This window comes from Taeniopygia guttata, chromosome 5, assembly GCF_048771995.1.
Source record: "Taeniopygia guttata chromosome 5, bTaeGut7.mat, whole genome shotgun sequence".
NCBI classification, from domain to species: domain Eukaryota; kingdom Metazoa; phylum Chordata; class Aves; order Passeriformes; family Estrildidae; genus Taeniopygia; species Taeniopygia guttata.
The window spans coordinates 64,906,790-64,921,522 of record NC_133030.1 but is presented as its reverse complement, the minus strand read 5'-3'; the positions used below and the strand labels follow the sequence as shown (position 1 = coordinate 64,921,522).

At 47.0% G+C, this 14,733-nt stretch overlaps 2 protein-coding genes across 17 annotated transcripts; both read right to left on the bottom strand.

Annotated features, from left to right (window-relative positions):
- Window positions 1–339: 339 nt before the first annotated feature.
- LOC140684362 (uncharacterized) lies at window positions 340–7,202 on the bottom strand. 8 transcript variants are annotated; one of them, XR_012056584.1, is made up of 4 exons: window positions 6,628–7,202; window positions 4,561–4,888; window positions 3,848–3,938; window positions 340–3,649 (listed from the first exon to the last, which is right to left on the bottom strand). XR_012056584.1 is itself a non-coding variant. In XM_072930639.1 (4 exons), exons 1-2 carry the CDS (start codon window positions 6,897–6,899, stop codon window positions 4,171–4,173), a joined length of 990 nt encoding a protein of 329 aa, XP_072786740.1. In that variant the 5' UTR covers window positions 6,900–7,183; the 3' UTR covers window positions 340–1,400; window positions 3,033–3,649; window positions 3,848–4,170. The 8 variants fall into 8 exon arrangements, 7 of the variants coding, with proteins under 7 accessions (XP_072786740.1, XP_072786736.1, XP_072786737.1 ...); XM_072930639.1 differs by having other exon boundaries at window positions 340–1,400; window positions 3,033–3,649; window positions 3,848–4,888; window positions 6,628–7,183; XM_072930635.1 differs by having other exon boundaries at window positions 340–3,201; window positions 3,546–3,649; window positions 3,848–4,888; window positions 6,628–7,183.
- Window positions 7,203–7,476: 274 nt separating this feature from the next.
- LOC140684363 (uncharacterized) lies at window positions 7,477–14,687 on the bottom strand. Of its 9 annotated transcripts, none has more exons than XR_012056585.1 (4): window positions 14,451–14,687; window positions 11,681–12,008; window positions 10,969–11,059; window positions 7,477–10,770 (listed from the first exon to the last, which is right to left on the bottom strand). XR_012056585.1 is itself a non-coding variant. In XM_072930646.1 (4 exons), exons 1-2 carry the CDS (start codon window positions 14,684–14,686, stop codon window positions 11,270–11,272), a joined length of 975 nt encoding a protein of 324 aa, XP_072786747.1. In that variant the 5' UTR covers window position 14,687; the 3' UTR covers window positions 7,477–8,521; window positions 10,154–10,770; window positions 10,969–11,269. The 9 variants fall into 9 exon arrangements, 8 of the variants coding, with proteins under 8 accessions (XP_072786747.1, XP_072786748.1, XP_072786743.1 ...); XM_072930646.1 differs by having other exon boundaries at window positions 7,477–8,521; window positions 10,154–10,770; window positions 10,969–12,008; XM_072930647.1 differs by having other exon boundaries at window positions 7,477–8,507; window positions 10,154–10,770; window positions 10,969–12,008.
- Between the last annotated feature and the right edge of the window lie 46 nt (window positions 14,688–14,733).

Below are 14,733 nucleotides of genomic sequence, written 5' to 3'. Positions count from 1 at the left end.
CCCGGCACCGGCGGCTGCAGTACCGCCCTCTGCCCACAATGGGGGCAGCACTTTTCAAGCGAGCCCGCCACCAGGGACTCGCAAGATGGCGGCCCGTGGGGACCTGGACGGAGAGAGGCGTATTACGCCGATGCCCGTCGGCCCCCGCCAAAAACCCGCACGCTCGCGGTGCTGCTGACCCCACAGCCCCTGTGCACGGCACCGGAACCGCCGCGGAAAATCCCGTCGGGGGGCGCCGGCGTTGGGGACAATTCAGGCAGTGTAGAAAAAACAGACACGGGTCCTCGAATGCCGACGTCCTCTTTTTCGCGCCATCTCGAGAAGGTCAAGCGAGTCCGCGACAAGCCACTCCCAAGATGGCGGCCGCGGGCGGCGGGCTGCAGTACCGCCCTCTGCCCACAGGGCGGCAGCACTGCCGCCCGCCACCGCCGGGGGCCGCCGCTCGCCTCGGGGCCGCGGGCGGGGCCGGCGGCAGAAAAGAACGGGCGCGATGCCCTCCGGAACCTGCCCTGCAGCAAATGCCCCAAAACATCCCGCGCGGAAAAGAACGCCAGCAGAAAAACCCCTGCCTCTAACCCAACAGGAACCAAAAGCAAAAACCTTCTCTTTTAAACTGCATTTCAAGCTCTTTTATTTTTATATTTTTCATATTTATATTCACATTCGGATTTATAACGTATATTGATGTGTAATTGTATTTTTATAATTTCTTACATTTATTCCTTTATTACAATTTATATTTTTATGCATTGCTTAATACATTGCTTACATATTTCTATAGATAGATTTCTATTTCTAAAAGGTTTATATTGCTTAAAATAAACCCCTGCCTCTATCCAAGTAAAAATCTTTTAAAAACCCCTTTTCTTTTAAACTGCGTTTAAATTTATCTCTATATTTCGCATTTATATTCAAATTTACGTTTAAAATGTAGATTGATGTATGGTGTTATATGAAAGTATAAAATAGAAATGAAAATAAATATTCAGAAGAGATAGAATAGAAAAATCTCTGCATACATTGAATATATATTTCTATATTTAGAATGATATCAAAATAAAAGGTATATTCATTTTTCTTCCATTAAAACCCTGCCTCTAACCAAATAAAAAGCAAAAAAAAGCCCCTTCTTTAAACGATACTCGAATATTTATATATTGTTTTCATCATTATAGTCACATTTGCATTTCTACTTTATAGTGACGTATTTAGAAATATATATCATATATATATATATATCATATATATATATATATATATATATATATTAAGGTAGCAAGATAGACAAATTATTATTTATATTATATTTCACACATACTGCTAATACTTATTTTTACTTACCTTTGAATTTTTTATATAGATCCCCAGCAACAGTATTTAGAGCATCTGCAAATAAAAGACTGGGAAACAGTTATTTTACTCCATCAGAACTTGGGAAAGGCCAGATTTAGATCTCTCCAAAGGGTCAAAGCTACATAACACCAGTTAATACCATTTACTGTAGAAGCTGAACTGATTTTGGTCTACACATAAGTTTCCTGTTTCTGCCAAACTTCTGCATGAATATTAAAAGTCTGAAGAATGACCACAAGCAGATCACCTAAACCTACAAGCTCACTGTTTCCCATTTTTAACCATGCCAGGATCTTCTCTTTTGATCACGTGAGTGGACATTTCCCTCTAAAACCTTCTGACCTAACCAAGAAGTCTCACCATTACCAAAGTTTCACACCAAAAGCAAAGCACCTCTGTCTGTATCATGCCTGCTGATGGTGCCAGCACACAGTATGGCCCAAGGTGTCTGCCCCATGGATTTCCCCGGGGTATTCACACTTTTCCAAAGGTAGCCAGCACCTACGCTGACTCTGAAAACAATTGCCCTTGCAAGAAGGGTCCATGGCAGCTCGGGGCACTCGTGGTCAGCCACAGGGCCTTGACACACAGAACAGGATAAAGGGACTTGGAGGATTCCCACAGCTGGCCTGCACTGACAGATAGAGCAAGCCCCTTGGGATTGTGGAGTGAATTCTGCCTCCCAAGGACTGCAGGCTCACATCCACACCCAGGACTATTCAGAAGAGCTGCAGCAAGAGCAGACATCGGGCAGCTCAGGGTTTCTCTAAGCCCAGTCCTACAAGCCTGTGGGAGCCACAGGTAGCCAGGAAGTTCCTGAGAAATCCAGACCCTCAGCCAGCAGCACAAAGTCCCAGAGCTGCCAAATCAGAGAGAACTGCCTTCCACCTCTTTTCGCTCACACACTGATGCTGAAAACTGCCAGACAGGCTAAAAGTCACTCAGGGAGATATAGAGGGTGTTACTGATAAAGAGTTCTAGGGAAGCTGGATGGCCAGCATCCATCAAACTATCTTCTGGAAATCCCAGCTGTCACATTTCACTCCACTTTTCCCTTTAACTCAGGCTTTCCCCTTCCAGAATCAATTCTTCCTCCCCACCCTCTCCCACTCCCTGTGCAGATAGCTGGCAACACGCACAAGCTGGATCCACATGTGGTCACTGAAATTTGGCTGCACAGCTGACCTTTGCTGCTGCCAAAGGGAGGGAATTCCAGGCCAGAGCACCCCTCTCTGCCTGCCCTTCACTTTTCAGAGCTAATTGGCTTTTCTATCCCTTTCAGCACAGCACAGCATGGCCTCGTGGAGCTTGAAAAGCAGCAGTGGTTTTTATCACCATGGTGCAACGGAGAGAAGACTTCAGAGCATTTTCTGGGAACGCCACATACAGTTATATTACACTTGCAGAATTGTCTGGCTATTGTGTCTCCTAAGTCACACAGTGGACTACAAACAGTGCTGTTTCAGGGAAACTCTCTACAACCACTGAAAGTAAGTCACTAACTCTGTTAGAGCAGGCAATGGACTCACATGTTCACAAAAACTGACTACACATGCTAAAGCCAGACGCTTTGTAGGTAAATGAGAAACACCTCTGGTTTGGGGCCCATCCCTCAGGCAGCAGGTTTTTTTTGCATGGACAGGATGATTACTACTTGCGGGGCTATATGAAACATTTACCTTTTTATCCAAGTTATGAAAGAATAGCTTTGAAAAGCACAGTAATCCAAGGCCAAAAAGACAGGCAGACAAATGGACAGATTTCAGCCACTCGTTTGGTTTTCTTGGCGAGAGCTTTTTGCTCTTCCAAGGGCTGACCTTATGCATTTGCCAGGTCTGGATGATCCACCTGAAAAAAAAAAAAAAAACCAAAAAGGCTTAAAGGAAATTTCAACAGCAGACTCTTCTGGAGGTGTCTTCTGTCAATCTCCAGCTTCCCACAGGACTTGGTGCTTGTCTGGGGCTTTTGAGGAACAGCTCATAAATTGCTGCTATTCAGCCACTGGCAGTTGAATCCTGCTTTATTTAGTTTTTGGAATCTTGTAGTGGATCCTCCCTGCTTCCTTCCTCCAGTCCCTGCTCACATTTAGTTTCAGTTTCCTGGAGCTAAGAGTGTTGACCCCTTTAAAAGCAGCAGCAGCAGCAAGAAAACCACAAAGCAAGAAAACCCTGTCCTGACCATAAATGTTGTACCCTCTGCATAGAGAGAAACTCCACCAACTTTTCAGGAAGAAGATGCAACAAACTCTTTTGCAGCATATCCTGATATGACAGCCTTGCAGCATACAGAATCCAGCCTAGCAAGGAAAAAATAAAAAAAAAAAGTGTTGTGTTAAAAAAAATGCACAAGGAAAAGGTGCTATTTTACATGGATCACAGTAAAGCCACAACAACCTAAGGGTTAATTTCTTCATGAGAATGTTTGAAGTCTAAATTTGAAATCTGTTGTCAACTGCAGCTGGCTAAAATGGAAAGGGCTACATTTCTTTGCTTACCTTGATGCCTACTGGGATCTGCTTTAGGGCCAATTTTGCATGAAGCTCCTGGGAATTACTCATCTGTCTTCTTGCATGAGATGAAATATATCTGTTAGAAGGTTGCAAAATGTGTTAGGATGCATTGCAGTGCTGTGCTCTTCCAGGACAGAGGCACAAAGTCTGATTCTTACCGTAGCTGGGACTTTGGGGATTCCCAGAGCCATTTTCATGGCATCTAATTTTAGGTCCTTTTCAGACAGATTTGTAATGACAATTTGGTTTATAGCCCCTCCCTCTGTGCCAGGGGCAGGAAAGTCTATCAAAGCAAATGAGGGAATTCTTCATCCTGGAATTCTGCAGGAATTCCCAATCCCGGAAATCCGGGAATTCCCCATCCTGGAATTCCGGGAGTTCTCAACATTGGAAATCTGGGAATTCTCAATCCTGGAATTCCCCAGCCTGGAATTCCGGGAATTCCCGCTGCTCCCTTTGCCTTTGGAGCTGCCCTTCCTGGCAGAATTCCCAGATTTCCTGGCGGAATTCCCGGATTTCCTGGCGGAATCCCCGGATTTCCCGCCGGGATTCCGGAATTTCCTGTCAGAATTCCCGGAATTCCGGGTTTTTTCCGGGATCTCTCCGTGCCCCAGCAGCTCCCGGAGCCGTTTCCGCTCCGGGGGGTCCCGGTAATTCCGGCTCCCGTAAAACTGAGCCACGGAAAGTTGGGAACGCACCGGGATTCCCGGAATTCCCGGATTTCCTGACAGAATTCCCGGATTTCCTGATGCCATTCCTGCATTTCCAGCCAGGAGTCCCGAATTTCCCGTTGGAATTCCTGAATTTCCAACTGGAATTCCCGAATTTCTTTCTGGAATTCCTGAATTTTCCGCCAGAATTCCTGAATTTCCTGTCGGAATTCCCGGATTTCCGGCGGGGATCTGCAGCCTCCGGGCCGGCGCCGCTTTCTCCACGATTTCCTGGGAATTTTGGGAATTTTTTTGGGTGTTTTCTGGAGCTGCTCGGAGCCGTTTGGGCGGGGGGGTCCGGAATTCCCAGCGGGAGCTGAAAAAAAAAAAACGGGAATGAGGGAGGGGGGAGGGGTGGGAATTCCCAAATCCCAAAATTCCCAAATCCCCAATTTAGGGGATTTTTGGGGAATATTTGGGTTTTTTTGGGATTTAGGGGATTTGGGTGTTTGGGATTTTGGGGATTTTTGGGGGATTTTTGGAGGATTTTGGGATTTAGGGGATTTTTGGGGTTAGGGATTTTGGATTTAGGGGATTTTTGGGGGATTTTTGGAGCATTTTGGGGTTTGGGGGGATTTAGGGGATTTTGGGGTTTGGGATTTGGGGATTTTTGGAGGATTTTGGGGTTTGGGGGATTTTTGGGGGGGATATTTGGGGGGTTTTGGGGATTTGGGGGACTTCAGGGGGGATTTTTAGGGGATTTTGGGGGTTTGGGATCTGGGGGATTTTTGGGGTTTGGGATTTTGGAATTGAGGGGATTTTTGGGGAATATTTGGGGTTTTTGGGGATGTAGGGGATTTGGGGGTTTGGGATTTTGGGGATTTTTGGGGGATTTTTGGGGGATTTTTGGAGGATTTTGGGATTTAGGGGATTTTTGGGGTTTGGGATTTTGGATTTAGGGGATTTTTGGGGGATTTTTGGAGCATTTTGGGGTTTGGGGGGATTTAGGGGATTTTGGGGTTTGGGATTTGGGGATTTTTGGAGGATTTTGGGGTTTGGGGGATTTTTGGGGGGATATTTGGGGGGTTTTGGGGATTTGGGGGACTTCAGGGGGGATTTTTAGGGGATTTTGGGGGTTTGGGATCTGGGGGATTTTTGGGGTTTGGGATTTTGGAATTGAGGGGATTTTTGGGGAATATTTGGGGTTTTTGGGGATGTAGGGGATTTGGGGGTTTGGGATTTTGGGGATTTTTGGGGGATTTTTGGAGGATTTTGGGATTTAGGGGATTTTTGGGGTTTGGGATTTTGGATTTAGGGGATTTTTGGGGGATTTTTGGAGCATTTTGGGGTTTGGGGGGATTTAGGGGATTTTGGGGTTTGGGATTTGGGGATTTTTGGAGGATTTTGGGGTTTGGGGGATTTTTGGGGGGGATATTTGGGGGGTTTTGGGGATTTGGGGGACTTCAGGGGGGATTTTTAGGGGATTTTGGGGGTTTGGGATCTGGGGGATTTTTGGGGTTTGGGATTTTGGAATTGAGGGGATTTTTGGGGAATATTTGGGGTTTTTGGGGATGTAGGGGATTTGGGTGTTTGGGATTTTGGGGATTTTTGGGGGATTTTTGGAGGATTTTGGGATTTAGGGGATTTTTGGGGTTTGGGATTTTGGATTTAGGGGATTTTTGGGGAATTTTTGGAGCATTTTGGGGTTTGGGGGGATTTAGGGGATTTTGGGGTTTGGGATTTGGGGATTTTTGGAGGATTTTGGGGTTTGGGGGATTTTTGGGGGGGATATTTGGGGGGTTTTGGGGATTTGGGGGACTTCAGGGGGGATTTTTAGGGGATTTTGGGGGTTTGGGATCTGGGGGATTTTTGGGGTTTGGGATTTTGGAATTGAGGGGATTTTTGGGGAATATTTGGGGGTTTTGGGGATGTAGGGGATTTGGGGGTTTGGGATTTGGGGATTTTTGGAGGATTTTGGGGTTTTGGGTTTTTTTGAGGTCTAGTGTTTTTTGGGGGGGTTTGGGGGGGGGGTTTGGGAATTTGAAATTTAGGGGATTTTTGGGGGATGTCTGAGGTTTGGGGGGATTTTTGGGGGATTTGGGGTTTCAGGCTCACCCGGGCGGGTCCCGGCTCCGTTTCGAGGCGGTTCCGGAGCTGCTGCGGATCCGGGAGAGGCTGAGCAGGGCCGGGATCCCGGGAACCCGAACCCCAAATCCCCAAATCCCCAAAATCCCAAACCCCAAATTCCCAAATCCCCAAAACCCCCCAAACTCCCAAAACACCAAATTTCCAAAAATCCCAAACCCCCAAAAAACAGATGGCAAGGTTCTCCCCCCCCACGCAGTGCGCATGCGCGGTTCCCTTTGCCGTACGCCCGCTTTGCGCATGCGCACTGGAATTTCCGTACAGCATCATGGCCGCCTTCCTACAGCAGAGTTCCATTTTCCGTACAGTGTCATGGCCGCTAGGCGCATGCGCACTGGAAATTCCTCTTCTGCGCGCAAAGCACCAAGCCTGTTTCCTGACCAGAGCTTGTTTTTGAGGCTCGGGCCGCCCGAGCCGCCGCCGCCCCCCGCCCTGCGCTCACAGACACCGCCCCGCGCGCCGCTCGCCGCGCGCTCCCGCCCCGGCACCGGCGGCTGCAGTACCGCCCTCTGCCCACAATGGGGGCAGCACTTTTCAAGCGAGCCCGCCACCAGGGACTCGCAAGATGGCGGCCCGTGGGGACCTGGACGGAGAGAGGCGTATTACGCCGATGCCCGTCGGCCCCCGCCAAAAACCCGCACGCTCGCGGTGCTGCTGACCCCACAGCCCCTGTGCACGGCACCGGAACCGCCGCGGAAAATCCCGTCGGGGGGCGCCGGCGTTGGGGACAATTCAGGCAGTGTAGAAAAAACAGACACGGGTCCTCGAATGCCGACGTCCTCTTTTTCGCGCCATCTCGAGAAGGTCAAGCGAGTCCGCGACAAGCCACTCCCAAGATGGCGGCCGCGGGCGGCGGGCTGCAGTACCGCCCTCTGCCCACAGGGCGGCAGCACTGCCGCCCGCCACCGCCGGGGGCCGCCGCTCGCCTCGGGGCCGCGGGCGGGGCCGGCGGCAGAAAAGAACGGGCGCGATGCCCTCCGGAACCTGCCCTGCAGCAAATGCCCCAAAACATCCCGCGCGGAAAAGAACGCCAGCAGAAAAACCCCTGCCTCTAACCCAACAGGAACCAAAAGCAAAAACCTTCTCTTTTAAACTGCATTTCAAGCTCTTTTATTTTTATATTTTTCATATTTATATTCACATTCGGATTTATAACGTATATTGATGTGTAATTGTATTTTTATAATTTCTTACATTTATTCCTTTATTACAATTTATATTTTTATGCATTGCTTAATACATTGCTTACATATTTCTATAGATAGATTTCTATTTCTAAAAGGTTTATATTGCTTAAAATAAACCCCTGCCTCTATCCAAGTAAAAATCTTTTAAAAACCCCTTTTCTTTTAAACTGCGTTTAAATTTATCTCTATATTTCGCATTTATATTCAAATTTACGTTTAAAATGTAGATTGATGTATGGTGTTATATGAAAGTATAAAATAGAAATGAAAATAAATATTCAGAAGAGATAGAATAGAAAAATCTCTGCATACATTGAATATATATTTCTATATTTAGAATGATATAAAAATAAAAGGTATATTCATTTTTCTTCCATTAAAACCCTGCCTCTAACCAAATAAAAAGCCCCTTCTTTAAACGATACTTGAATATTTATATATTGTTTTCATCATTATAGTCACATTTGCATTTCTACTTTATAGTGACGTATTTAGAAATATATATCATATATATATATATATCATATATATATATATATATATATTAAGGTAGCAAGATAGACAAATTATTATTTATATTATATTTCACACATACTGCTAATACTTATTTTTACTTACCTTTGAATTTTTTATATAGATCCCCAGCAACAGTATTTAGAGCATCTGCAAATAAAAGACTGGGAAACAGTTATTTTACTCCATCAGAACTTGGGAAAGGCCAGATTTAGATCTCTCCAAAGGGTCAAAGCTACATAACACCAGTTAATACCATTTACTGTAGAAGCTGAACTGATTTTGGTCTACACATAAGTTTCCTGTTTCTGCCAAACTTCTGCATGAATATTAAAAGTCTGAAGAATGACCACAAGCAGATCACCTAAACCTACAAGCTCACTGTTTCCCATTTTTAACCATGCCAGGATCTTCTCTTTTGATCACGTGAGTGGACATTTCCCTCTAAAACCTTCTGACCTAACCAAGAAGTCTCACCATTACCAAAGTTTCACACCAAAAGCAAAGCACCTCTGTCTGTATCATGCCTGCTGATGGTGCCAGCACACAGTATGGCCCAAGGTGTCTGCCCCATGGATTTCCCCGGGGTATTCACACTTTTCCAAAGGTAGCCAGCACCTACGCTGACTCTGAAAACAATTGCCCTTGCAAGAAGGGTCCATGGCAGCTCGGGGCACTCGTGGTCAGCCACAGGGCCTTGACACACAGAACAGGATAAAGGGACTTGGAGGATTCCCACAGCTGGCCTGCACTGACAGATAGAGCAAGCCCCTTGGGATTGTGGAGTGAATTCTGCCTCCCAAGGACTGCAGGCTCACATCCACACCCAGGACTATTCAGAAGAGCTGCAGCAAGAGCAGACATCGGGCAGCTCAGGGTTTCTCTAAGCCCAGTCCTACAAGCCTGTGGGAGCCACAGGTAACCAGGAAGTTCCTGAGAAATCCAGACCCTCAGCCAGCAGCACAAAGTCCCAGAGCTGCCAAATCAGAGAGAACTGCCTTCCACCTCTTTTCGCTCACACACTGATGCTGAAAACTGCCAGACAGGCTAAAAGTCACTCAGGGAGATATAGAGGGTGTTACTGATAAAGAGTTCTAGGGAAGCTGGATGGCCAGCATCCATCAAACTATCTTCTGGAAATCCCAGCTGTCACATTTCACTCCACTTTTCCCTTTAACTCAGGCTTTCCCCTTCCAGAATCAATTCTTCCTCCCCACCCTCTCCCACTCCCTGTGCAGATAGCTGGCAACACGCACAAGCTGGATCCACATGTGGTCACTGAAATTTGGCTGCACAGCTGACCTTTGCTGCTGCCAAAGGGAGGGAATTCCAGGCCAGAGCACCCCTCTCTGCCTGCCCTTCACTTTTCAGAGCTAATTGGCTTTTCTATCCCTTTCAGCACAGCACAGCATGGCCTCGTGGAGCTTGAAAAGCAGCAGTGGTTTTTATCACCATGGTGCAACGGAGAGAAGACTTCAGAGCATTTTCTGGGAACGCCACATACAGTTATATTACACTTGCAGAATTGTCTGGCTATTGTGTCTCCTAAGTCACACAGTGGACTACAAACAGTGCTGTTTTAGTGAAACTCTCTACAACCACTGAAAGTAAGTCACTAACTCTGTTAGAGCAGGCAATGGACTCACATGTTCACAAAAACTGACTACACATGCTAAAGCCAGACGCTTTGTAGGTAAATGAGAAACACCTCTGGTTTGGGGCCCATCCCTCAGGCAGCAGGTTTTTTTTGCATGGACAGGATGATTACTACTTGCGGGGCTATATGAAACATTTACCTTTTTATCCAAGTTATGAAAGAATAGCTTTGAAAAGCACAGTAATCCAAGGCCAAAAAGACAGGCAGACAAATGGACAGATTTCAGCCACTCGTTTGGTTTTCTTGGCGAGAGCTTTTTGCTCTTCCAAGGGCTGACCTTATGCATTTGCCAGGTCTGGATGATCCACCTGAAAAAAAAAAAAAAAACCAAAAAGGCTTAAAGGAAATTTCAACAGCAGACTCTTCTGGAGGTGTCTTCTGTCAATCTCCAGCTTCCCACAGGACTTGGTGCTTGTCTGGGGCTTTTGAGGAACAGCTCATAAATTGCTGCTATTCAGCCACTGGCAGTTGAATCCTGCTTTATTTAGTTTTTGGAATCTTGTAGTGGATCCTCCCTGCTTCCTTCCTCCAGTCCCTGCTCACATTTAGTTTCAGTTTCCTGGAGCTAAGAGTGTTGACCCCTTTAAAAGCAGCAGCAGCAGCAAGAAAACCACAAAGCAAGAAAACCCTGTCCTGACCATAAATGTTGTACCCTCTGCATAGAGAGAAACTCCACCAACTTTTCAGGAAGAAGATGCAACAAACTCTTTTGCAGCATATCCTGATATGACAGCCTTGCAGCATACAGAATCCAGCCTAGCAAGGAAAAAATAAAAAAAAAAAGTGTTGTGTTAAAAAAAATGCACAAGGAAAAGGTGCTATTTTACATGGATCACAGTAAAGCCACAACAACCTAAGGGTTAATTTCTTCATGAGAATGTTTGAAGTCTAAATTTGAAATCTGTTGTCAACTGCAGCTGGCTAAAATGGAAAGGGCTACATTTCTTTGCTTACCTTGATGCCTACTGGGATCTGCTTTAGGGCCAATTTTGCATGAAGCTCCTGGGAATTACTCATCTGTCTTCTTGCATGAGATGAAATATATCTGTTAGAAGGTTGCAAAATGTGTTAGGATGCATTGCAGTGCTGTGCTCTTCCAGGACAGAGGCACAAAGTCTGATTCTTACCGTAGCTGGGACTTTGGGGATTCCCAGAGCCATTTTCATGGCATCTAATTTTAGGTCCTTTTCAGACAGATTTGTAATGACAATTTGGTTTATAGCCCCTCCCTCTGTGCCAGGGGCAGGAAAGTCTATCAAAGCAAATGAGGGAATTCTTCATCCTGGAATTCTGCAGGAATTCCCAATCCCGGAAATCCGGGAATTCCCCATCCTGGAATTCCGGGAGTTCTCAACATTGGAAATCTGGGAATTCTCAATCCTGGAATTCCCCAGCCTGGAATTCCGGGAATTCCCGCTGCTCCCTTTGCCTTTGGAGCTGCCCTTCCTGGCAGAATTCCCAGATTTCCTGGCGGAATTCCCGGTTTCCTGGCGGAATCCCCGGATTTCCCGCCGGGATTCCGGAATTTCCTGTCGGAATTCCCGGAATTCCGGGTTTTTTCCGGGATCTCTCCGTGCCCCAGCAGCTCCCGGAGCCGTTTCCGCTCCGGGGGGTCCCGGTAATTCCGGCTCCCGTAAAACTGAGCCACGGAAAGTTGGGAACGCACCGGGATTCCCGGAATTCCCGGATTTCCTGACAGAATTCCCGGATTTCCTGATGCCATTCCTGCATTTCCAGCCAGGAGTCCCGAATTTCCCGTTGGAATTCCTGAATTTCCAACTGGAATTCCCGAATTTCTTTCTGGAATTCCTGAATTTTCCGCCAGAATTCCTGAATTTCCTGTCGGAATTCCCGGATTTCCGGCGGGGATCTGCAGCCTCCGGGCCGGCGCCGCTTTCTCCACGATTTCCTGGGAATTTTGGGAATTTTTTTGGGTGTTTTCTGGAGCTGCTCGGAGCCGTTTGGGCGGGGGGGTCCGGAATTCCCAGCGGGAGCTGAAAAAAAAAAAACGGGAATGAGGGAGGGGGGAGGGGTGGGAATTCCCAAATCCCAAAATTCCCAAATCCCCAATTTAGGGGATTTTTGGGGAATATTTGGGTTTTTTTGGGATTTAGGGGATTTGGGTGTTTGGGATTTTGGGGATTTTTGGGGGATTTTTGGAGGATTTTGGGATTTAGGGGATTTTAGGGGTTTGGGATTTTGGATTTAGGGGATTTTTGGGGGATTTTTGGAGCATTTTGGGGTTTGGGGGGATTTAGGGGATTTTGGGGTTTGGGATTTGGGGATTTTTGGAGGATTTTGGGGTTTGGGGGATTTTTGGGGGGGATATTTGGGGGGTTTTGGGGATTTGGGGGACTTCAGGGGGGATTTTTAGGGGATTTTGGGGGTTTGGGATCTGGGGGATTTTTGGGGTTTGGGATTTTGGAATTGAGGGAATTTTTGGGGAATATTTGGGGTTTTTGGGGATGTAGGGGATTTGGGGGTTTGGGATTTTGGGGATTTTTGGGGGATTTTTGGAGGATTTTGGGATTTAGGGGATTTTTGGGGTTTGGGATTTTGGATTTAGGGGATTTTTGGGGGATTTTTGGAGCATTTTGGGGTTTGGGGGGATTTAGGGGATTTTGGGGTTTGGGATTTGGGGATTTTTGGAGGATTTTGGGGTTTGGGGGATTTTTGGGGGGGATATTTGGGGGGTTTTGGGGATTTGGGGGACTTCAGGGGGGATTTTTAGGGGATTTTGGGGGTTTGGGATCTGGGGGATTTTTGGGGTTTGGGATTTTGGAATTGAGGGGATTTTTGGGGAATATTTGGGGTTTTTGGGGATGTAGGGGATTTGGGGGTTTGGGATTTTGGGGATTTTTGGGGGATTTTTGGAGGATTTTGGGATTTAGGGGATTTTTGGGGTTTGGGATTTTGGATTTAGGGGATTTTTGGGGGATTTTTGGAGCATTTTGGGGTTTGGGGGGATTTAGGGGATTTTGGGGTTTGGGATTTGGGGATTTTTGGAGGATTTTGGGGTTTGGGGGATTTTTGGGGGGGATATTTGGGGGGTTTTGGGGATTTGGGGGACTTCAGGGGGGATTTTTAGGGGATTTTGGGGGTTTGGGATCTGGGGGATTTTTGGGGTTTGGGATTTTGGAATTGAGGGAATTTTTGGGGAATATTTGGGGTTTTTGGGGATGTAGGGGATTTGGGGGTTTGGGATTTTGGGGATTTTTGGGGGATTTTTGGAGGATTTTGGGATTTAGGGGATTTTTGGGGTTTGGGATTTTGGATTTAGGGGATTTTTGGGGGATTTTTGGAGCATTTGGGGTTTGGGGGGATTTAGGGGATTTTGGGGTTTGGGATTTGGGGATTTTTGGAGGATTTTGGGGTTTGGGGGATTTTTGGGGGGGATATTTGGGGGGTTTTGGGGATTTGGGGGACTTCAGGGGGGATTTTTAGGGGATTTTGGGGGTTTGGGATCTGGGGGATTTTTGGGGTTTGGGATTTTGGAATTGAGGGGATTTTTGGGGAATATTTGGGGTTTTTGGGGATGTAGGGGATTTGGGTGTTTGGGATTTTGGGGATTTTTGGGGGATTTTTGGAGGATTTTGGGATTTAGGGGATTTTTGGGGTTTGGGATTTTGGATTTAGGGGATTTTTGGGGGATTTTTGGAGCATTTTGGGGTTTGGGGGGATTTAGGGGATTTTGGGGTTTGGGATTTGGGGATTTTTGGAGGATTTTGGGGTTTGGGGGATTTTTGGGGGGGATATTTGGGGGGTTTTGGGGATTTGGGGGACTTCAGGGGGGATTTTTAGGGGATTTTGGGGGTTTGGGATCTGGGGGATTTTTGGGGTTTGGGATTTTGGAATTGAGGGGATTTTTGGGGAATATTTGGGGTTTTTGGGGATGTAGGGGATTTGGGGGTTTGGGATTTTGGGGATTTTTGGGGGATTTTTGGAGGATTTTGGGATTTAGGGGATTTTTGGGGTTTGGGATTTTGGATTTAGGGGATTTTTGGGGGATTTTTGGAGCATTTTGGGGTTTGGGGGGATTTAGGGGATTTTGGGGTTTGGGATTTGGGGATTTTTGGAGGATTTTGGGGTTTGGGGGATTTTTGGGGGGGATATTTGGGGGGTTTTGGGGATTTGGGGGACTTCAGGGGGGATTTTTAGGGGATTTTGGGGGTTTGGGATCTGGGGGATTTTTGGGGTTTGGGATTTTGGAATTGAGGGGATTTTTGGGGAATATTTGGGGTTTTTGGGGATGTAGGGGATTTGGGGGTTTGGGATTTGGGGATTTTTGGAGGATTTTGGGGTTTTGGGTTTTTTTGAGGTCTAGTGTTTTTTGGGGGGGTTTGGGGGGGGGGTTTGGGAATTTGAAATTTAGGGGATTTTTGGGGGATGTCTGAGGTTTGGGGGGATTTTTGGGGGATTTGGGGTTTCAGGCTCACCCGGGCGGGTCCCGGCTCCGTTTCGAGGCGGTTCCGGAGCTGCTGCGGATCCGGGAGAGGCTGAGCAGGGCCGGGATCCCGGGAACCCGAACCCCAAATCCCCAAATCCCCAAAATCCCAAACCCCAAATTCCCAAATCCCCAAAACCCCCCAAACTCCCAAAACACCAAATTTCCAAAAATCCCAAACCCCCAAAAAACAGATGGCAAGGTTCTCCCCCCCCACGCAGTGCGCATGCGCGGTTTCCTTTGCCGTACGCCCGCTTTGCGCATGCGCACTGGAA